The sequence below is a fragment of the Muntiacus reevesi genome, chromosome 6, assembly GCF_963930625.1.
Source record: "Muntiacus reevesi chromosome 6, mMunRee1.1, whole genome shotgun sequence".
NCBI lineage: Eukaryota > Metazoa > Chordata > Mammalia > Artiodactyla > Cervidae > Muntiacus > Muntiacus reevesi.
Window position 1 is genome coordinate 48,184,150 of NC_089254.1, and position 25,421 is coordinate 48,209,570.

General features: G+C 37.2%; 1 protein-coding gene across 1 annotated transcript in view; it reads right to left on the bottom strand.

The window, feature by feature from the left end:
• The window catches only part of CFTR (CF transmembrane conductance regulator), a 197,247-nt gene that overhangs the window by 15,891 nt on the left and 155,935 nt on the right, over window positions 1-25,421 (bottom strand). Inside the window, exon 25 of the mRNA XM_065938474.1 lies at window positions 9,534-9,689. Coding sequence (XP_065794546.1) covers window positions 9,534-9,689 — 156 coding nt within the window. The remainder of the gene's footprint in view (window positions 1-9,533; window positions 9,690-25,421) is intronic.

The window sequence follows — 25,421 nt, forward strand, 5'->3', positions numbered from 1 at the left end:
ATGCTCAAAATTCTCAACAATACATGAACCATGAACTTCCAGATGATCAAGCTGGATCTAGAAAAGGCAGAGGAACCAGATATCAAATTGCCAACATCTGTTGGATCATCAAAAAAGCAAGAGAGTTCCAGAAAAACATCTACTTTACTGACTATGCCAAAGCCTTTGATTGTCTGGATCACAAAAACTGGAAAATTCTTCAAGAGATGGGAATACCAGACCACCTGACCTGCCTCTTGAGAAATCTGTATGCAGGTCAGGAACCAACAGTTAGAACTGGACATGGAACAACAGACTGGTACCAAGTCAGGAAAGGAGTACATCAAGGTGTATCCATCAAGATGTATACTGTCATCCTGCTTATTTAACTTATATGCAGAGTACATCATGAGAAACGCTGGACTGGATGAAGCACAAGCTGGAATCAAGATTGCTGGGAGAAATATCAATAACCTCAGATATGCAATTGACACCACCCTTATGGCAGAAAGCAAAGAAGAATGAAAGAGTCTCTTGATGAAAGTGAAGGAGGAGAGTAAAAAAGTTGGCTTAAAATTCAACATTCAGAAAATGAAGATCATTTCACTTCATGGCAAATAGATGGGGAAACAATGAGAGACTTTTTTTGAGCTCCAAAATCACTGCAGATGGTGACTGCAGCCAAGAAATTAAAAGGCCTTGCTCCTTGGGGAAAAATATGACCAACCTAGATAGCATATTAAAAAGCAAAGACATTACTTTGCCAACAAAGGTCCATCTGGTCAAAGCTATGGGTTTTCCAGTAGTCATGTATGGATGTGAGAGTTGGACTATAAAGAAAGTTGAGTGCCAAAGAATTGATGCTTCTGAACTGTGGTGTTGGAGAAGTCTCTTGAGAGTTCCTTGGACTGCAAGGAGATCCAACCAGTCCATCCTAAAGGAAATCAGTCCTGAATATTCATTGGAAGGACTGATGCTGAAGCTGAAACTCCAATAGTTTGGGCACCTGATGTGAAGAAATGACTCATTGGAAAAGACCCTGATGCTGGGAAAGACTGAAGGCGGGAGGAGAAGAGGATGACAGAGGATGAGATGAGATGGTTGAATGGTATCACCAACTCAATGGACATGAGTTTGAGTAAACTGCAGGAGTTGGTGATGGACAGGGAGGCCTGGCGTGCTACAGTACATGGGGTCACAAAGAGTCGGATATAACTCAGTAATTGAACTGAACTGAACCAGACTGTAGCCCTCCAGGCTCCTCTGTCCAAGGAATTCTCCACGCCAGAATACTGGAGTGGGTGGCTGGTCCCTTCTCTAGGGGATCTTCCCAACCCAGGGACAGAACTCAGGTCTCCCACATTGCAGGTGGAGTTTTAACAATTTGAGTCACCACGGAAGCTCTTCATTTTATCAATCCACAAAATTCAGAGTCATGCCTGACTTATCTCTCTCCCTGATCATCCCAAAAGGAATTAATCATCAGTCCTGTGGATTGTTTACCCAATAAAACTCAAAGCCATTTATTTCTCTATCACTTCGGCTACCACATAGTTCAAGTCACCAGCATCTTTCTCTGAACAGTGTAAGAATCTCCTATTTCCTTGCTTAAGAAACCAAAGAAATCACCATCAATATAAATTGGATCATGTCATTAACCTTTTTAAAAAAAACCTTCAGTGGGGACTTCCCTGGTAGTCCAGTGGTTAAGAATCTGTCTGCCAGTGCAGGGGACATGAGTTCGATTCCTGGTCCAGGAAGATCCCTCAGGGAGAATAAGCCTGTGTGCTACAACTACTGAGCCCACATACTGGAACTGCTAAAGCCTGCATCCCCTAGCTCCTGTGCCCTGCAACAAGAGAAGCCACCTCAATGAGGAGCCCATGAACAGCAGCTGGAGAGTAGCCTCCACTCACTGCATCTAGAGAAAGCTTGAACGAAGCTTGAACGAAGATCCAACAGGGTCAAAAATGAACAACTTTTTTTAATTAAAAAAAAAACAACCTTCAACTGTTTTCTATTACATTCAGGGCCAAATGTAGCACCCTTAAGATGACCTACAGACCCACCACTGTGCAACCTCCTTCACTGTGTCTGGCTCATCCAGTGCCCTTGTCCACTCCACTCCCTTTGCACTCCAGCCACCTGGCTTTTCTTCAGTTCCTCAGTTCACTTCACACGCTCTATGCTTCCTGCATGGAAATCTCATCTCCTGTCTTCTTCCTATGGCCAACTGTATTTTTCAGGTCTCAAGTTCAATGTCACTTCCTCAGAGAATCTCTCCTGATGCTTAAAACCAAATAAGGTGCCTCAATATAGGATATCATAATACCTATACTTTACTTTCACAGTGTACAGTGAATATTATTAATAAAATTAAATATGCATTATGATCATTTTGTTTTTAATGTCTTACTCTTCTCCTAGACCATAACTGCTTTGTAACCTGTCATTAGCACACAGGCCTCACATGGTGTATGCTCAGTAAATATTGTCTGAATAAATAAATGGGCTGATGGGAACATAAGAAGTAAAACTATGAAAATATCAATAGAGTTCAGCAAATATTATTTTTCTTCCTTATGGAAGAATAGCTACCAAAACCCAGTGACTTTAAATGAATACTAGTAACAGCCCATTAAAGCTTTAATGTTTCTTTGTAACAGCTTGAGAAAAGGTACACCTTTTTTCACAGTAGCCTGATAATTTACATGCAATATTTATCAAACATATGGCAACATATTATATGTTAATTAATTTTATGCAAAATAGATACATATTCAAAATTACGAAGGAAGAAAGTTATTTGTTGAAGCTAGACTAAGCCTTGGTGGCTCAATTGGTAAAGAATCTGCTTGCAATGCAGGAGACCTGGGTTTGATCCCTGGGTCAGGAAGAACCCTTGGAGAAGGGAAAGGCTACTCATTCCAGTATTCTTGCCTGGAGAATTCCATAGACAGAAGAGATTGGCGGGCTACTGTCTATGGGGTCGCAAAGAGTCAGACACAACTGAGTGCCTAACACTTTCACTTTTTACTTTCAGACATCCAAAAGTTTTAGATGTAGTAGATTTGATACCATGCTTCCCTAGTGATTCAGATGGTAAAGAATCTGCATGCAATGTGGGAGACCTGGGCTCAGTCCCTGGAGGAGGAGGGCATGGCATACCCCCGGAGGAGGGCATGGCAAGCCACTCCAGGATTCTTGCCTGGAGAATCCCATGGACAGATGAGCCTGATGGGCTACAGTCCATAGGATTGCAAAGAGTCGAACATGACTAAAGCAACTAAACATGATGTGACATGACCAATTCTATAGGTCTTTTGTTTACAGTTTATAGTCTAGCATAAAAAAAGTATCAATACTTTCATTTTAACTTTAAAGAAAAATTAAAGTGGTTCAGTCGGAATTCAATTTCATACAGTTAATCAAACATGCCCTTCTCATCTTATAAATAGTGTCTGGCACTCACTTGTTTTCTGAGGGGTGCCAGTGTGTGTCTTACTGTTTTCTATACTACTGAAATTTGTGTTTCTACAAACTCATCTCTAAAGGTGAGATGTCCTTGGAGGTCACTTATGTCCTTTCCCCGGTGTATGAATGAAACAGCCAGGGTCCTGAGAAGTTATATGGTTTGACCAAGGTGGCATGGTCTGATTGTGCAGCAAAAACAAAAACAAACCCTGAAACTATAAATCACAATGATCTGCCGCTTCTCTTTCAAGAAAATGTTCACCAGTCGGGAAATTAGAATGTACAAATATTTGATGTTTATTAAACGTCATGTATGTACACTACAAAGAGCAATACTTGGGACTCAAGGAAGAACAAAGAGAGCACCATCATTCACCACCTGACTTATCTCTTCCCTGAAGCTCACTCCTCAACCACTCAGCTGGAGATGAGATGGCAAGCCTGGGTGGAACGCTCGGAGCTGGTCACGCATTACAGCAACCGGCATCTTGCTTTAGTCTTGGATGTCAGATGAAAAACAAAAAAGCATTTGGCTTCTGCGGTTACTAAATGTAGGGTAGATTAAATAAGTGGGAGAAATGACTTATCTTTAAGAATAGTATTGCTTTGTTTTGACTCAGAAGGGAAATATGTATATGTATAGCATGCAAAGCCACTTCAGCCATGTCTGACTCTATGTGACCCTATGGACCACAGCCCATCAGACTTCTCTATCCAAGGGATTCTCCAGGCAAGAATACCGGAGTGGGTTGACATGCCCCCCTTCAGGGAATCTTCCTAACTTAGGGATCAAATTTGAGACTCTTACATCTCCTGAATTGATAAGCAGGTTCTTTACCACTAGCACGAAATGGGAAAGCCTACATATTTAATATATAAAATATGTTATATATAATATATATACATATGCCTTCATACATATATGTATATATATACATATGTACAAAGACCATGTATAGTTTTATTAAAATGTGACCCAAATACTTATAAGCATCACAGTGTCTGTGATCTCACCTTTTGGCAATGTCTGCAAAACTCCATTATAAGTTAAATCTGTGCAATTAAAATTCACGCAATATGAACAAATCGAGATCCTAAGGTGGCATTACAGAATGTCTAAAAATAAATGTTGCTTTGCTGTTAAGAACATTGAGTAATGAAAACTAGGAGAATTTTATTATTCAAAAGTGTTTAAGGTTGATAAAAATAACTATAATTTTGATGTACAAATCATTCATATATAAATGACTACTTGTAACATGTTCAAACTATGTTTCTGTAAAGTCATTTCCCACAACATTTTACACTACAATATTTTAATATATACTTTTAGAAATAACAGCAAAACAGATTTCCAGATCTAAGTAAATTACCACAAATTTCCAATTTTTAGGCTCAGAAACAGTACAATTGTGTTGTACTAATACCCACACCAGTCATTTTCCTTTTCTCCATTAAATTCGGCACTCCACGCCCAACGCCCTATGTCCTATTCACTTTAGTTCAGGCTCTTACACATCACAGCTAGGGAGTTTCTGAGCCCATCTCCCTGCTCCCTGTCCTGCCTGCTGAATTCCACTTCTGCTGCCCTTTACCACCTACCTCCCAACTCAGGAAGATTCAACCCACTCCTCACTAGTCCACTTTAGTATGAATCAAGTCTCCCTCTCTTTCCTAATGCTTCCTAACAGATGGTCTTCTCTGCCCATTGTCCCTCAACTCTTATTCTAGTTGTCATCTCTGTAGTGGCTTATAATATGCCTCTCTGGGATCCTGGAATATCCTCTCCACAACTGCCTGCCCCCAACCTTTCTAAAACCAAGACATTTTCTGACCCTTTAAGGCCCACTTTCATCATCATCTTCTCTGTGAAACTGTCAATACTCATTCATCCCATTTCCTTTCCAATACAGAAATGAAAGAGACATGATCCCTATTCTCAAGGAACTATAAATAAAAGTAACAATTAGAACAACAGAGTATTACACTTAACACACACCAGGAAGTAGTTTAAGTACTTCAACTTATTTATTCCTTTACTCATTTAATCCTCATAAAACCCCAATAAAGTAGTTATTCCCATTATACCCATTTTACAGACAAGGAGACTGAGGCTCAGAGAAATTAAATAACTTGCCAAAGATTATAATACTAGTAAAATACAGATACTGGCAGAACAACAACCTGTTGGAAATGAGAGCAAGCATTTCATGACTTAGCCAAAAAATATGGGTAATAAATTCCTACCATGCAAGTTATTGCATGTGCTACATAAGAGATAGAAAAAAACATTAAGAGGGGAAAAAAAAAAATCTATGTTTTATTTTGTATTTCTACTACAGCCTCCTTGCTAATCTTCTGATTGTTGATGACTTCATGTTTAAATCTGCTTCCTTAATTAGCATGTCTACAAAGTGTTTACAATACTGGGTGGAAATTAAATAAATACATAAATAATTCCAATATAAGACATAGAGAAGTGCCAGGAGAGATTTATAAACAAAGTTCTCGATCCCACTTGGGCCTGGGATGTGGGAGTGGAGAGTTGGGGTTAGAGTCAGGCTTAAAGGGAGAAGGGAGGGAGTCAGAAAAGGCCACCTGGCAGAGTTAACTTCTGAGATGCCAAAGTGACTCAGCTGAAGAAAGGTCATCTCAGACAGAGGGAATGCAGGGACAGAGGAATGAGCGAGAAAACTGAGGTATCACCCATGGCACAGCAAGTCCAGCTTGACTGAAACTTAAAAGTGCCAGGTGTGAAGAGTGGTGGATCTGACTAAAAAGGTTGTTGAAACCAGATTATCAGGGACCTAAACCACAAATGGAAAAATCTGGACATTACCTGTGAAGAAAGGGGTGTCCTAGAAGGTTTTTGACATGACAAAGCACAGAGCTGGAACGGTGCTGCAGAAAGTTTACTTTGTGTGCAATAGAGAATTTAAGATGAGAAAAGCACAGCAGTGGGAGCAAAAGATGGAAGGATACAGCTTGTGGTGGAAGCAGCCATGACAGAGCTTGGAGCTGGATTCTCTCTCATCATGTGAATGATTCGCTCTCATTGTTCACCACTACACTTAATTACCTCTATTTATCATTTTGGCTTCTCCCTCTAATGCTTGACTTAAATCAATGAGTTCTCACTGAACGCTCATGGGCTGGACTGAGACCTCAACATCTTATACCTTAAGTACAGAACCCATGGTACTTATTATCACTTAAAGCACGTGGAAGTAGCTTAATAACTATGTATTAAATTGTTAATTACTGTGAAATTGAATGAGAAGTGCTGCACATACAATATCATTGTTCAGCTCTACGGATACATGATTTGACCCTATCTGATAGCCCTCAGAGCAAGACACTACGCTGTGTTGGTACAGCTTATTTTCAGATCAAAGAGTCTCACTGCAGGAATAGGCCGAGTCATCCCCCAATAATAGTTTGCAGCCTTTCAAATTTGTATTTGAAGCTCTAAGAATAAACTTATTTTTCTGCTTTTCTTGAATTAAGTGATTAACAAGGTTCAAGGGGAATGAACAATTTTAAGTCTTGGTGTTCAATTGGCTAAGTCAATGGGACTCTGACAATAGGCCTTATTGTCTCCTTTTCATGCTCTCAGGGCTTAGAGGTAAAGTAGAACAAATTCAAGAAGGCGCCACCTCAAAATGTACACAATGTACTGTTTTCCATGCTGGTACCTTTTCTAAGATTTCTAGCTACAGGAGGAAAGAACACACACACAAACTGTAAGAACTTGCCGAAACTTAAGACATCTTGTGATTCCACAGCTGATATCTCAGGATCACTTTGAGGGACAGGAAAGTTTCCTGTTCAAAGTTTCCTGTTTCATGTACCTGGAAACAAGTGACTAACTGGCCTAGAAATCTCTGATATCTCAAGTGTCAGAGGTCTTGGGGAACTATGGTCTTGCAAGGTCAGGAAGACAGAAAAAAAAAAGATGGAAAGGCAAAGAAAAATACTTCCTGGATTTTTAATTTCTTCTTGCCACGTTTTAAATATCAAACTCTAGGAAAGAAAAAAAAAACTACTTAATTTGAACTTTTAAAGGAAAGTTGGGAAAATCAAAGCATCTCTTGATTTGGATGTTAAAAAGGTCTGAGGAGTTTGCCCTCGTTCTCTCTTGGGCATTCATTTATCATTCTCAAGATGTCACTATAGAAGAAATAATACTTTCTGTCTTACAGACATCCTTGTGATACTGGAAGACTGTCCCAGAAACCAGGGTTGTAACATGTATAATGAGAAACATTTATTATTAGCATGATCACACATTTATAAAGGCATAGCTTAAAGTATTTCTTGTTTAGTTTATAATAAAACTTGATGCCATGGAAGAGGGAAAAAGGAAGTTTGCAAGATTCATGTTGACAGAAAGTCAAGATAAAAAATTTTCATAACTCTAGCCTACTTGGTTTTCCTCCATGCTTTATATATTTGGGTTCCTAAATAGAACACGTATGTGTTCAGTAACTCAGTCATGCCCAACTCTTTGCAATCCCATGAACAGGGGCCTGCCAGGCTCCTCTGTCCATGGGATTTCCCAGGCAAGAAAACTGGAGTAGGTTGTTATTTCCTTCTCTAGGGGATCCTCCCAGCCTAGGGATGGAACTTGCATCACTTTCGACCCCTGCATTGGCACGAAGATTCTTTACTACTGCACCACCTGGGAAGCCCTAAATAGAACACACAATAAAACAAAAATCTCTCCATCACAAGTAAGATAAACAAAAGGATTCCCAAAGAAACTGAAATTATTTCTCAGAGCTTTGATTACTCTAACGAGCAGATCTGTATAAACAAGAACAACAAAAAAGAACAAAAGCTTCACTATTGTAGTTTAAAATGGGATCAGAAAAAAAATAAATAAAACGGGATCAGAAAACAGAGAGCCAATTGAATGGCAGTGCTTCTTAGACAACCAGATTCTATCCCCAGCTCTTCAACATTGTTATCTTGCCTAATGCTGTCACCACGGGATACTTGTATTCCCAGTGTTTCTTTATTTCACACCCACTAACAATCCCTCTTTTTTTTCTGAAGAAACAATACTGTTTTTTAAAAGTTCAACCAGGATGAAGCTTCTGGCACCATGACAAAGTCTAGACAAATGATTTAAAAGCATCTGTCTAGCAGTTATAATATTTAGTGCCTCATTAGATGAAAGGGGCAAATGTTCCACAGAGGTAATCTATCAGGAAATACAAGCCATTTTCTCATGTTAGATTTGTAGTCCATCTACCCAGAGATGCTCCTGGCATTTTAATTTTGTGTTAAAAGCAGAGAATTGTTAGAACCATGGTAGTGGAATGGACTTAGTGCCCATTAGTACAAAGAGATCATAAAACAGAGACAACATCCATAGAGATGAGAACAAATACTAGTAGATATACAGTTCATGCCTTTCAGACTTGGTCCCAGTAAAGACATTTCTTGGTTTCCATTAAGGTCATTGAAAAATGGAACTTATGCTATTTCTTACATAATTAAAAAGCCCTTTTGCACAATAACACAGATAGAATGATACTAAACCAGTGAGGCTGAAGATCCATTGTAACCCAAATCAAAGAGTGACATTTTTGAAAAAAGCTACAGATTAATCTGACATGGTTCATTCTATTCAAAGAACAAAAAACAACCATTACACTTTCTATTTTCAATTCTACTATGTAATGCTTCCAAGAGTTTGTTATTTCAGCAGCATATTTTACGTCTTGGAAAACATTTCTCAATCTGCTGTGATTGCTAACTTGGAGACCATTGAGGCAGGAATAAAAAAAGTTGCTAAGTACAAAAGCCCCATGTTCCTGCTGTGGCTTATATCTTCTGGAAAAAGCTATCAAAGTTATTAATATTTCAACAACTGTATGTCAGAGAATTCCAAACTTCTAGAAATAACTTTTACTCCCTTTAAAAAGACTGCATAACAGAAAAAAAAAAGACAGCAATACAAAGGGAATATATTTTGCAGGGAAATGTGAATTTATTGAGTTCAAGTGTCAAATAATGGGAAAAATATACTTCATCACTTTTTTTTACTAGTTAAGTCTTTCTGTATTGCTTACCTGTGGTATGACTCCAAAGGCCTTCCTCCATTGTTGCAAAGTAATTGAATCCCAAGACACACCATCTATTTGGATTTCTCCTTTGGTATTCAGCAATCTCAAAAAAGCCAGTAACAAAGTGCTCTTCCCTGATCCAGTTCTTCCCAAGAGGCCCACCTAGAATATTACAGTGATGTAATTAGTCCTGCGACACATAGATACAATACCATAAATGCAATCTGATATTATACATGAATTTAAAAAACCCATGGAAAACATTTTTTTTTTTAACCATCACCCAAGAAGTCTCACTTATTCATTCAAACCTTTTTGCATACCTCCAATTCTGATTAAAACTGATTTGGAACACAGCAACTCTGGAAGACAATATAGAAACTGGCCATAAGGGACTGGATCCCTGATGCTGAATTCATTTATCTCTGATTTTTACTAATAGCAAAAAAGTTAAAATAAGGTCCACTTCACACTGAAGAAAACAAAGAGTGTCTTAAAGCACATAATTTTTGAGAATGGGCTCAAGCCAGAAGCGGAGACCTACAGCTTGATTTAGTCAAATGTGAATACGAGCTTGAAGATGAATAAATCCACAGGGGTTCTAATATTCATATACTGCCCATAATAAAATAAGTGAATGCCAAGTTCAGGCCTGACAAGAGGGAATAAATTCAGAGAGCTACACATTATCACAAAAGACGGGTTGGGCCTTGCCACTTAGTGGATAAGTACCTGGACAGCTGTCAAATCAACTTCTTCCATCCATTCTGACCGGCAAGAACAGAATTTTAGGAAGCAAAAGGGATATTAAGGGAAAGAAGAAAAAAAAAAAAACTATCCCTGTTACTTAAAGACTCTAAGAACACAGCATGGAACTGAAGGCCTGCACCGCAAGGTGCCAACAGGCGCCTCAGGCGGCCCACTGGGAGCTGACTCTGCTGAGGCCGGCTCAGACCCAGCACTTAGAGGAAGAAGCTCTGAGCGAGGTCGTTAATGAAACCCTGAATAAACTGCTCGGCATTTAGTGGCACTGAACAGTTCTTTCTTTCCCCTTGCATTATTGCTATTTCTTTGTTCTCATTTGGCCTTTTTACAAGAGAGCTGAACAGTCTTGTAGAATCATGCTTTTTACACTATTTGTGGTAAACACTTTCATTTTGTTTTGTGTTTTACTTTCCAATCCAGAGCGAAGTATAAAATAAAACATGAATTTCTGAATTCTTACTCTCAGTTTCTATATTTATCTCATTACAGACTAGTAACAGTTTCTAAATCAGAACTAATTAGGGACTACAATAAATGCTTGAGAGCATACACAAATCCACAATAGTAATAACATATTGCATACCAACTAGGAACCTTTAACATATTAAATGCCAATCAGAAAGGCCTAGGAAGTAAACTAGGTCTTTGGGGTAAGCTGATAAACAATTGTGATACAACTGTCTTTCTGTCCATTATAAGAGCCCTACAGTAGGACTTGCACACATGCCTATATTCTGAGACAACAGAAATCAAATAAACAAAATGTTGCACATTAACCCCGTGTTGAAGTTCTTCATACGATGGATCACAATTGGTAATTATTTTACTTGTTCTTTTCTTGATTATTGTTGTGTTCACCCCAAGAATATAAGTTCAACAGGGCAGGGTAATCTACCTTGTTTTCTACTGAATTCTCAACACCTGGCATAGTGGTTGGTTCACATAAGTGCTAAATAAAAAACTTATTTGGACTGACTGAGAGACAGTCAGATGAAAGGATGAATGGATGGATGGACAAACTGGTGGATGAGTAGGTGGCAGATAAATGGAAGAAATGAAAGAAGGGAGGGAAGGAGGGAGAAAGAGCAAAGAAAGGAAGGAGGGAAAGAGGAAGGAAGGGCAGATGAATGAATAAGCTTATTTAGTAGAATATGAATAAACTTATTATAAACTTATTTAGTAAATCTAAACAAATGGATATAGTCAATTTTGGTTAACTCAATTTAAAAATCTTGTTAAATTTCATATGTTCATAAATTTCACTTCTATTTCTGCATCAGTCCATTTTGTACAAACATATTCACCATACTTGATGATTTTCCAAACACAACAGTAAAGCTCTGTAGAAGCAATCTGAGTATGCCTTGTATAGGGGCGGCATGAACAAAAAAAAGAGAAGGGAAATTCAAGAGCAGGAAGTGACTTGCTCTAAAGTCATATCAAGAAGTTTTGATGATAAGTTCCTTGATATTCAGACTCTTAAATCATTAGCCAGGATTCTAATGATTAAGGCACATGACTACACTCTTTTTCCTTAAGAAGCAAATATTTAAATGTTTAGAAAACCCAGGTTTTATATTAGGATAAAACTGGACCAAGTGGCAATTTGTAAATCTTTAGCTCTATAAAGTTTTAGCTATCTCTTTGGTTCCTTATATAGCTGAACTGCTGGCATTGCATTAAGTCAGACATGGCTTTCAACAACATGTCTAATTGGTTCATACCTAACAAACTCTTTTGTTGTTTATATACTTGGCACATAATAACTCTTTCCCCGGATTTGTTTTAAGGCCTCTCAGTGATCTCTTGAATAAGGCCAGACTACTTCCCGCAAATAAGCCTTTAGGACAGATGCTAATTCTAAGTCAGTGTTTTCTGGTAACTTCAATGTACCTCCTCTTTGATAATTTTGGATCAAGATAAATCACAATGTTATGTGGAGAGTTAAATAGTGTTGAATTTGGTGCTAGTTGTAATTTCATTGTACCACAAATAGAATAGTTTCAGTACATTCTTCTCAGAGAGTCTTATTAACACCATTTTAATACTGTAATAGATTGAAAACTGTTATAATTATCATTTATCTTCCTTTGGTCTCTATAAATCAAATGCCGAATCAAATGAAATTTAGATGCCTAAAGTTACAATAGCTGTAATTTTATGTTGATTGATCTGTTTATTATTAATAAAACATAATTCATAATGTAGTAAGTTCTCGAGACTCTACTCTTCACACAACCAGTATAAGTAACTGAATGATTCAAATACTTCACATCAATTTTTGTCAAGACAGAATGTCATGTGTGTTTAAAAAATCAAATAGAAATTAGGTGCTTATGCTGCTATGGTCTGAGCCCTTGATATTATTTGAATTGTTTTGGCATCTCAGTATTTTAAAGAAACTACAAATGGAGAAAGCAGATAAGCTCACCCAGATTAGGTCTTGAAGTCTGATTAAATATATTTAACCAGAGTACTACCCAGTACTGTAATATATACAATATGTCATCTGAGGCATTTTGATAAATCTAGGTTTATCGTGAATGACCTACCTCCAAATTAAAATCCTAGCCTATACTTTGAGATGAAAAAGAAAAGGAAAAAGAAAAGAGAGATGCTAGTTAGGGGAAAGTGACATTAAAAATTTAGGCAAAAATCAAAAGCTTTTAGAAAAAACTATTTGAGACCGAAAAGAAAGATAAGTTTTCTTTTTTAAAGTTACTCTTTTTAAGTTAAACTTGTGAAATACTTGCTACATTACTCATGCACTGAAAATAAAACTTTAAGTACAGATTCTGTGAAGTAAAAGTCTAAATTAAGAGCCTAAAGAGTAAAAGGATTTCTCAACACTAAAGTCATTTCTATGGACAAAGTGCTTTAATACGAAGATTGAACCATTTTTCTGCACAAAATATTATTTTGTCTTTTTGCCATGTAGTGGGCTGAATATTTGTGTTTCTCCTAAATTCATGTATTGAAATCCTAACCCCCCAATGTGACACTAGTAGGAGGTAGCATGGCTGGGAGGTGATTTGGTCAAAAGAGTGGAACCTTCATGATGGAATTCAGTAAAGTTCAGTTCAGTCACTTAAGTTATGTCTGACTTTTGCGACCACATGGACTGCAGCACGCCAGGCTTACTGTCCATCACCAACTCCTGGAGCCTACTCAAACTCATGTTGATCGCATTGGTGATACCATCCAACCATTTCATCCTCTGTCATCCCCTTCTCCTCTCACCTTCAATCTTTCCCAGCATCAGGGTCTTTTCCAATGAGTCAGTTTTTCACATCAGGTGGCCAGAGTATTGGAGTTTCAGATTCAAATTCAGTTCTTCCAATGGATATTCAGGACTGATTTCCTTTAAGATGGACTGGTTGGATCTCCTTGCAGTCCAAGGGATTCTCAAGAGTCTTCTTCAACACCACAGTTCAGAAGCATCAATTCTTTGGTGCTCAGCTTTCTTTAGAGTCCAACTCTCACATCCATACATGACTACTGGAAAAACCACAGCTTTGACTAGATGGAACTTTGTTGGCAAAGTAATGTCTCCGCTTTTTAATATTCTGTCTAGGTTGGTCACAGCTTTTCTTCTAAGGAGCAAGCATCTTTTAATTTCATGGCTGCAGTCACCATCTGCATGATTTTGGAGCCCCCCCAAAATGAAGTCTCTCACTACTTCCATTGTTTCCCCATCTATTTGCCATGAAGTAATAGGACTGGATGCCATGATCTTAGTTTTCTGAGCGTTGAGTTTGAAGCCAATTTTTCACTCCCTTCTTTCACTTTCATCAAGAGGTGCTTTAGTTCTTCTTCACTTTCTGTCATAAGGGTGGTGTCATCTGCATATCTGACGTTATTGATATTTCTCCTGGCAATCTTGATTCCAGCTTGTGCTTCATCCAGCTCAGCGTTTTTCATGATATACTCTGCATATAAGTTAAATAAGCAGGGTGACAATATACAGACTTGATGTACTATTTTCCTGATTTGGAACCAGTCTGATCCAGTTCTAACTGCTACTTCTTGATGTGCATACAGATTACTCAGGTGGCAGGTAAGAAGGTATGATATTCTCATCTCTTAAAGAATTTTCCAGTTTGTTGTGATCCACACAGTGGTGTGGTGAAGGCTTTGGTGAAGTCAATAAAGCAGAAGCAGATGTTTTTCTGGAACTCTCTTGCTTTTTGGATGATCCAACAGATGTTGGCAATTTGATCTCTGTTTCCTCTGCCTTTCTAAACCCAGTTTGAACATCTGTAAGTTCACGGTGCACGTACTTTTGAAGCCTAGTTTGGAGAATTTTGAGCAATACTTTGCTAGTGTGTGAGACAACCACAATTGCGCAGTAGTTTGAGCATTCTTTGGTATTGCCTTTCTTTGGGATTGGAATGAAAACTGACATTTTCTCATCCTGTGGCCATTGCTGAGTTTTCTAAATTTGCTGACATATTGAGTTAAGCACTTTAATAGCATCATCTTTTAGGATTTGAAAGAGCTCAACTGAAATTCCATCACCTCAACTAGCTTTGTTCATAGTGATGCTTCCTAAGGCCCACTTGACTTCACATTCCAGGATGTCTGACTCTAGGTGAGTGACCACACCATTGTGATGATCTGGGTCATGAAGATCTTTTTTGTATAGTTTTTCTGTGTATTCTTGCCAGCTCTTCTTAATATCTTCTGCTTCTGTTAGATCCATACCATTTCTGTTCTTTATGGTGCCCATCTTTGCGGGAAATGTTCCCTTGGTATCTCTAATTTTCTTAAAGAGATCTCTAGTCTTTCCCATTCTATTGTTTTCCTCTATTTCCTTGCATTGATTACTGAGGAAGGCTTTCTTATCTCTCCTTGCTATTCCCTGGACCTCTGCATTCAAATGCATGTATCTTTCCTTTTCTCCTTAGTCTTTTGCTTCTCTTCTTTTCTCAGCTATTTGTAAGGCCTCCTCAGACAACCATTTTACCTTTTTGCATTTCTTTTTCTTGGGGATGATCTTGATCACTGCCTCCTGTATAATATCACAAACCTCCATCCATAGTTCTTCAGGCAGTTTGTCTATCAGATCTAATCCCTTGAATCTATTGAATATAATCCCTAGAATCAGGCATAGGCGAACCCATGTCCCCACCCTCCTGAACTTCCCTCCCAGGCAGGTAGGTTCTTTACCACTAGTGCCACCTGGGAAATCCTAGGGAAATCTAAACAACTTGCTGGAGGCTCAGTGTGGTAAAGTCTGAGAGTAAAAAACTCCGAGGGAGCCATTCATAGGGAAGACTCACACACTTTTATAAGTATTACCTCCAAGAGCCCACCACCAACAGTTAATTTCACAGTGAAGTACAGAGAAATATCTTCTGATATCCTCAGGAAGAGGTGAGAAACAACAATTTTATAATATTCCAGAACATCCTGTTTTTCTTAACAAAGCCTCCTTCAAGAGAAACTAATTTACCAGAACTGAACCTACTGGTTTTGGTTTTTTTTTTTTTTTTTTTTATTAGAACCTAACTGATCAAAGAAAGGAAAACATTCAACACCAACCCACACAAGTGCACTACTGCACCTAAAGGGGGAGAAAAATCTGAGAAGCACTTGTGAAGCCCGCGGGCCCAGTTTCAGTAAAAGGCTGAGACATAATTATAGAGCAATAGAACACTTCCCTTTACCCCAAACCTGACACTAGTGAAGGCCTAATTATTTGAGTTTCTTTTATCTAGAATATAGTGTCATTTGTCAACAAAAAATTACAACATATACTAAAAGGCAAAAAGCACAGCATGAAGATACTGAGCAAGCATCAAAACCAGTCAGGTTATGTCAGAAATGTTACAATTATCAGTCTGGGAATTTAAAACAACTATGAACAATACGCTAAAAGCACTAATGAAAAAAGTAGAAAACATGCAGGAACAGGTATTGTAAACAGAGAGGAGGGAATGTTAATAAAATTCAAAAAGGAATGCAAGAGATAAAATACAACAACATGGTAACAGAAATGAAGAATGCTTATGGTGGGTAGAGGAGACAGAGTATGGCTAAGGAAAGAAATCTGTGAGCTTGAGGACATGACAACAGAAACCTTCAAACCAAAAAGCAAAGAGGAAAAACCTGAAAGAAAAATTCAGAATATCCAAAAACTGTGGGACAATTACAAAAGGTATCATGCACCACTAATAAAAATACCAGAAAGAGAAGAAAGACCGAAAGGAACAAAAAATATTTGAGACAATAATGACCAAGAACTTCTCCGAATTAATGCCAAAAACTAAATCACAGGTCCAGGAAGCTCACAGAACATCAAGCATAATAAATGCCAAAAAACTAATATAGGCAACAAGGAAACACAAACTTTAAATGACACAATGGACCAGCTAGACCTAATTGATATCTATAGGACATTTCACCCCAAAACAATCAACTTCACCTTTTTCTCAAGTGCACATGGAACCTTCTCCAGAATAGATCACATCCTGGGCCATAAATCTAGCCTTGGGAAATTCAAAAAAACTGAAATCATTCCAGCCATCTTTTCTGACCACAGTGCAGTAAGATTAGATCTCAATTACAGGAAAAAAATTGCTAAAAATTCAAACATATGGAGGCTAAATAACACGCTTCTGAATAACCAACAAATCATAGAAGAAATCAAAAAAGAAATAAAAATATGCATAGAAATGAATGAAAACGAAAACACAACAACCCAAAACCTATGGGACACTGTAAAAGCAGAGCCAAGGGGAAGGTTCATAGCATTACAGGCTTACCTCAAGAAACAAGAAAAAAGTTAAATAAATAACCTAACTCTACACCTAAAGCAACTAGAGAAGGAAGAAATGAAGAACTCCATGGTTAGTAGAAGGAAAGAAATCTTAAAAATTAGGGCAGAAATAAATGCAAAAGAAACTAAAGAGACCATAGCAAAAATCAACAAAGCTAAAAGCTGGTTTTTTGAAAAAATAAACAAAATTGACAAACCATTAGCAAGACTCATTAAGAAACAAAGGGAGAAGAACCAAATTAACAAAATTAGAAATGAAAATGAAGAGATCACAATAGATAACACTGAAATACAGAGAATCATAAGACACTACTACCAATAAAATGGACAACTTGGATGAAATGGACAAATTCTTAGAAAAGTATAACTTTCCAAAACTGAACCAGAAAGAAATAGAAGATCTTAACAGACCCATCACAAGCAAGGAAATCAAAACTGAAATCAAAAATCTTCCAGCAAACAACAGCCCAGGACCAGATGGCTTCACAGCTGAATTCTACCAAAAATTTAGAGAAGAGCTAACATCTATCTTACTCAAACTCTTCCAGAAAATTGCAGAAGAAGGTCAACTTCCAAACTCATTCTATGAGGCTACCATCACCCTAATTCCAAAACCAGACAAAGATGCCACAAAAAAAGAAAACTACAGGTCAATATCACTGATGAACATAGATACAAAAATCCTTAACAAAATTCTAGAAAACAGAATCCAACAGCATATTAAAAAGATCATACACCATGACCAAGTGGGCTTTATCCCAGGAATGCAAGGATTCTTTAATATCCTCAAATCAATCAATGTAATACACCACATTAACAAATTGAAAGATAAAAACCATAGCATTATCTCAATAGATGCAGAGAAAGCCTTTGACAAAATTCAACACCCATTTACGATTAAAACTCTCCAGAAAGCAGGAATAGAAGGAACATACCTCAACATAATAAAAGTTATATATGACAAACCCACAGCAAGCATTACCCTTAATGGTGAAAAATTGAAAGCATTTCTCCTAAAATCAGGAACAAGACAAGGGTGCCCATTCTCACCACTACTATTCAACATAGTTTTGGAAGTTTTGGCCACAGCATTCAGAGCAGAAAAAGAAGCAAAAGGAATCCAGATAGGAAAAGAAGAAGTGAAACTCTCGCTGTGTGCAGATGACATGATCCTCTACATAGAAAACCCTAAATACTCTTCCAGAAAATTACTAGAGCTAATCAATTGAATATAGTAAAGTTGCAGGATATAAAATTAACACACAGAAATCCCTTGCATTCCTATATACTAACAATGAAAAAACAGAAAGAGAAATTAAGGAAACAATATCATTCACCATTGCAACAAAAAGAATAAAATACTTAGGAGTATATCTACCTAAAGAAACAAAAGACCTATACATAGAAAACTATAAAACACTGATGAAAGAAATCAAAGAGGACACAAACAGATGGAGAAACATACCGTGTTCATGGATTGGAAGAATCAATATTGTCAAGATGGCTATACTACCCAGAGCAAGCCATAGATTCAATGCAATCCCTATCAAGCTACCAACAGTATTTTTCACAGAACTAGAACAAATAATTTCACAATTTGTATGGAAATACACAAAACCTCGAATAGCCAAAGTAATCTTGAGAAAGAAGAATGGAACTGGAGGAATCAACCTGCCTGACTTCAGACTCTACCACAAAGCCACAGTCATCAAGACAGTGTGGCACTGGCACGAAGACAGAAATATAGATCAATGGAACAGAATAGAAAGCCCAGAGATAAATTCACGAACCTATGGACACCTTATCTTTGACAAAGGAGGCGAGGATATACAATGGAAAAAAGACAACCTCTTTAACAAGTGGTGCTGGGAAAACTGGTCAACCACTTGTAAAAGAATGAAACTAGAACACTTTCTAACACCATACACAAAAATAAACTCAAAATGGATTAAAGATCTAAATGTAAGACCAGAAACTATAAAACTCCTAGAGGAGAACATAGGCAAAACACTCTCCGACATAAATCACAGTAGGATCCTCTATGACCCACCTCCCAGAATATTGGAAATAAAAGCAAAAATAAACAAATGGGACCTAATGAAAATTAAAAGCTTTTGCACAACAAAGGAAACTATATGCAAGGTGACAGCCCTCAGATTGGGAGAAAATAATAGCAAATGAGGAAACAGACAAAGGATTAATCTCAAAAATATACAAGCAACTCCTGAAGCTCAATTCCAGAAAAATAAATGACCCAATCAAAAAATGGGCCAAAGAACTAAACAGACATTTCTCCAAAGAAGACATACAGATGGCTAACAACACATGAAAAGATGCTCAACATCACTCATTATCAGAGAAATGCAAATCAAAACCACAATGAGGTACCATTACACGCCAGTCAGAATGGCTGCTATCCAAAAGTCTACAAGCAATAAATGCTGGAGAGGGTGTGGAGAAAAGGGAACCCTCTTACACTGTTGGTGGGAATGCCAACTAGCACAGCCACTATGGAGAACAGTGTGGAGATTTCTTAAAAAGCTGGAATTAGAACTGCCATATGACCCAGCAATCCCACTTCTGGGCATACACACTGAGGAATCCAGATCTGAAAGAGACACGTGCACCCCAATGTTCATCGCAGCACTGTTTATAATAGCCTAGATGATGCACATGGAAGCAACCTAGATGTCCATCAGCAGACAAATGGATAAGGAAGCTGTGGTACATATACACCATGGAATATTACTCAGCCATTAAAAAGAATTCATGTGAATCAGTTCTAATAAGATGGATGAAACTGGAGCCCATTATACAGAGTGAAGAAAGCCAGAAAGATAAAGACCATTACAGTATACTAGCACATATATATGGAATTTAGAAAGATGGTAATGATAACCCTATATGCAAAACAGAAAAAGAGACACAGATGTACAGACCAGACTTTTGGACTCTGTGGGAGAAGGAGAGGTTGGGATGTTTTGAGAAAACAGCATTGAAACATGTATATTATCTATGGTGAAACAGATCACCAGTCCAGGTTGGGTGCATGAGACAAGTGCTTGGGGCTGGTGCACTGGGAAGACCCAGAGGGATCGGGTAGAGGGGGGGGGGGGGGATGGGGATGGGGAATACATGTAAATCCATGGCTGATTCATGTCAATGTATGACAAAACCCACTACAATATTGTAAACTAATTAGCCTCCAACTAATAAAAATAAATGAAAAAAAACTAACATAGGCATATGATATTCAGATGACAGAAAATTGGAGATAAAGAAAAAATCTTGAAAGAAGCAAGAGGAAAAAAACACCTTACTTATAAAGTAACAAAGAAAAGAACTAAATCCAACTATTCTTCAGAAAACATTCAGGCCAAAAAAGAATGAAGTGAAATATTTAAAGTGTTGAGAGAAAAAAGCCACCAACCTAGAATTCTGTACCTTGTTAAATTATCCTTCAAAGGTAAGTTAGAAGTAAAGATTTTCTCAAAGAATAATCAAGGAAATTTGATGTTAACAGATCATCTTTTCAATAAATGCCTTTAAAAGTTCTTCAGAAAAATCATTTAAGTTAGAAATTCTGATCTACATAAAGAAAAAGTACCAGAAAATGAATAGTAAAGGTAAAATAAGAAATTTCATTTTTTTATTCTTAATTGATCTAACAGATAGCATTGTGCTCAAAATAATAATGGCAACACTGTATTCAATTATGTATTTTGTGTTTCTCTATAAGTAAAATAAATGGCAGCAATAATTCAAGGGACAAGAGCGAGGAAGTGGAAATATAGCTGACCCTTGAACAACACAGATTTGAACTTACACCCAGGTCATTTTCAGTAGTAAACACTATAGTGCTACAACTTCACATATGGTTGAATCAGATGATGCAGAATCATAGGTACAGAGGGAGTATGGATAAATAGAGTGAATATTTTTTGACTGCACAGAGTGAGGTATCTCTTACACCCACCCTGTTCAAGGGTCAACTTTATTTAGTTATAGTAACATATTTCCATTACCTGTGAAGTACTCTAGTATTGTTTGTTAAAAGGTGATTTGGACTAGTTGAAAATGAATATTGCAAATTTTAGTCTGTCTCACCTACTTCAGAAAATTTCAGCCTCTCTCACTGATTTCTCTCATCCCCCACACTCCCACCCATATGGCAAACACCTTTTCACTGTATGTATGACTCTATTTCTATTTCGCTATATTTGCTCATTTTTTTCATTTTTAGATTTCAAGTATAAGTGAAATCATATGATATTTGACTTTCCCTGACTGATTTCACTTTAAATAAATAAACCCATTTTAAATATAAAGGCACATATAGATAAAAGTAAAAAAAAAATAATAATACCATGTAAATACTAATCAAAGACAGTTGGAGTCACTAATTTTACACAGAGCAGATATCAAAGCAGGAGAAATTATCAGATATAAAAAGAGTACCATATAATGATAAGTGGGACAATAATAGTCCAGAAAGATATAATAATGTTTAATGTGTATATATCTAACAGCAGTGTGTCAAAATACATGAGGCAAAAACTGACAGAATTGCAGAGAAATAGATGAATCCACTATTATACTTGAAGACTTCAATACACTATCAAAAATGGACAGACACAGAAGTGAGAGAATTACATTCACCAAGATAAATCACATTATGGGCCATAAAACACAATATAAAGAATTTAAGAGAATGCATCTCATATAATGTATGTTCTCAGACCACAGTGGAATTAAACCAGAAATCAAGAACAGAAAGACAGCTGGAAAATCCCAAAACATTTGGGCATTAAACAGCACATGGGTTAAAAAAGAAATCTCAAGAGAAACTTAAATATATCTTGAACAAATGAAAATCAAAATGAAATTTATCAGATTGTGTGGTATGTAGAAAAAACAGTGCAGAGGGAAATTTATAACATTAAATGCTATAGAAAAGAAGAAATATCTAATATAGCTAAGGGGGTGTGTGCTAAGTCACTTCAGTTGTGTCAGACTCTGTGCAACCCCACAGAATGTAACCCGCCACTCTGTCCATGGGATTATCCCGGTTAGAATACTGGAATGGGTTGCCATGCCCTCCTTCCCAGGATGTTCCCAACCCAGGGATCAAACCCACATCTCTTGCATCTCCTGCATCCACAGGTGGGTTCTTTACCACTAGTGCCACCTGGGGAGCCCAAATATACTAAAGCTAATATACAGAGAGGAGAAAATGTTGATAAAATTCAAAAGGGAATACAAGAGATAAAATATAACAACATGGTAACAGAAATGAAGACTGCTTATGCTAATATACTAATAAATATAAATATTTATAGTATTATACAAATATCTAGTATAGAAAAGAATATAATATGTAATATAGAAAAAAATATCTAAAATCAATAAAGTTTCCATCATAGGAAATCAGAAAAAAGGGGCAAATTTAATCCAAAATAGGCAGACAACAAATAAATAAATAAATATTAAAGCAGAATCAACCAGTTGAATTGAAAACAAAATCAGTAGGGAAAATCAATAAAATTAAAAACTGGTTCTCTGAAAAGATCAGTAAATTTTATGTTTCTAGCCAGGCTAACTAAGAAAATAAGAGAGATGACATAAACTACTATCAAAAATGAAAGAATAGTTACATTATTTAGCATAAGGAATATGGTTAATATTATTATAACTTTGTATGGGGATGGATGGTTTCTAGAAAATTTAATAATGTGGTGGTGAAAATTTAATAATGTATACAGATGTCAAATCACTATGTAGTACACCTAAACCTTACATAATATTGTATGTCAACTATATTTCAATTAAAAATATTTTTAAAGAAATGAAAGAGGAAAAATCATTACATCTTAGTATGTATTATTAAGAGTAATAAGGAAATATTATGAACATCTCCATGCCCACTATTTTCATAACAGGTGAAATGAACAAATTCCTTGAAACATACAAAATCTGCCAAAACTCATAACAATCTGAATAGGCACAGATATTTTAAAAGAGATTGAACTGCTAAGTAAAAATCTTCCAAATCAGAAAGGACCAATTCCAGACAGATTCATGGTGAATTCTAAAAAATATTTAAAGCAATAATTCTACCAGTTCTCTACAATCTCATTCAGAAGATGGAAGCAAAAGTGATACATCCTAAGTCACTCTATGAGAGTAAAAAGTGAAGCCACTCAGTTGAGTCCAACTCTTTGCCATCCCATGGACTATAGTCTGCCAGGTTCCTCCGTCTGTGGGATTTCCCAGGCAAGAATACTGGAGTGAGTTGCCATTTCCTTCTCCAGGGTATCTTCCTGACCCAGGGATTGAACCCAGGTCTCCTGCATCGCAGGTAGACTCTTTACCATCTGAGCCACCAGTGAAGGCCGAATTGCCATAATAACAAAACTAAAGACATTAGAGATCAATATTTCTCATAAACTTAGTTGCAAAGTGCTTAAAAATATTAGCAAGTCAAGTCCAACAATATATACAGAGAATTATATACCATGAGCAAGTGGGATTTATCCTAGATATGAAAAGTTGGTTCAACATTTGAAAAATCAATGAATAAAATCCATCATATCAACAGGCATGAAAAATCATATTACCATATTAACAGATGCAGAAAAAATAAAAGACAGAATCCACCACCAATTTCTGATTAAAAAAACTCTTAGCAAAGTAGGAATAAAGGGGGAAGGTCATCAACTTGATAAAGAACATCTATAGAAATCCTACAGATTATTACTTAACAATGAAAAACTTAGCTTTCCTACTAATATCAACTCAAGGCAAGAATTCTCCTCTTATTACTTTCAACATCCTACTAGTGTGTGTGTGCATGCTAAGTCACTTCAGCCATGTTCAACTCTATGCGACCCTATGGACTGGAGCCCCCCAGGGTCTTCTGTCCATGGGGATTCTCCAGGCAAGAATACTGGAGTGGGTTCCATGCCCTCCTGTAGGTAATCTTCCCGACCCAGGGATAGCACCCACATCTCTTACGTCTCCTGTAGTCTTAGCTAATACAACAAGACAAGAAAAGGAAATAAAAGGCATACCAATTGAGAATAAAAAAAAATAAAACTGTTTTTGTTTGCAGATAAACTTACCATCTATGTAGAAAGTACAAAAGAACAACACTATAATTCCTAGAACTACTAAGTGATTATAGTAAGATTGCAGGATACAAGGTTTATATACATAAGTCAACTGCTTTCCTACATACCAGCAATGAAAAAGTGGAATTTGAAAACAAAATACAATTTACATTAGCACTCACCAAAATGAAATACTTAGGTATAAATCTAAGAAAATATATATAAGACGAGGATGATGAAAATGCAAAACTGATGAATTTAATCAAATAAGACTTAGAGAAATGGAAAGATGTTCCATGTTCATGGATAGGAAGACTCAACATGAACCAAGCTGTTGGTTCTTTCCAACTTGATCTATAGAGTCAATGCAATTCTAATCAAAATCCAAGCAAGTTATTTTATGAATATGGCAAACAGATTCTAAAGTCTATATGGAAGTGCAAAAGAATAGTCAACGTATTACTGAAGGAGAAGAACAAAGACAGAGGACTGACACTACTGAACTTCCATGACTTTGGAAGTTGACTTAAAAGATTGCTGCTGCTGCTGCTACTAAGTCGCTTCAGTCATGTCTGACTCTGTGAGACCCCATAGACGGCAGCCCACCAGGTTCCCCTCTCCCTGGGATTCTCCAGGCAAGAATACTGGAGTGGGTTGCCATTTCCTTCTCCAATGCATGAAAGTGAAAAGTGAAAGTGAAGTTGCTTAGTTGTGTCCAACTCCTAGTGACCCCATGGACGGCAGCCTACCAGGCCCCTCCGTCCATGGGATTTTCCAGGCAAGAGTACTGGAGTGGGGTGCCATTGCCTTCTCTGCTTAAATGATTAAGACAGTCTAATAGGAACACCTTCAGTTTTTCAGCTGTTTGCTCAATGGTTCTCTTTAACTTCACTTCTCTTGAATTCCACTTATCTCCTTTCCTCCTGTCTCAAAAACAAAAACAAACAAAACAAAAACCAAAACCAAACAAACTCAACTACTCTAGAGTACCAAGGTAATCATCCTCTTACACAGGTGTTCTTGCTTTCTCTTTCCCACCACCAACATTGTTGTTCTACATGACTCCTCATTTCAAGACTCACCCATTCCCTGAGCCTTTGCAACTGGACTTCTCCTCGCACTCCTCTACACCTAATGACTCTCAGACCACTGTCCCCACTCCTTGGCCAGTAGGGCTCAAGAACACGCATTTCTCGCAAGTACTCAAGTGATATACGTACAGGAAGGACACTTTGTGAA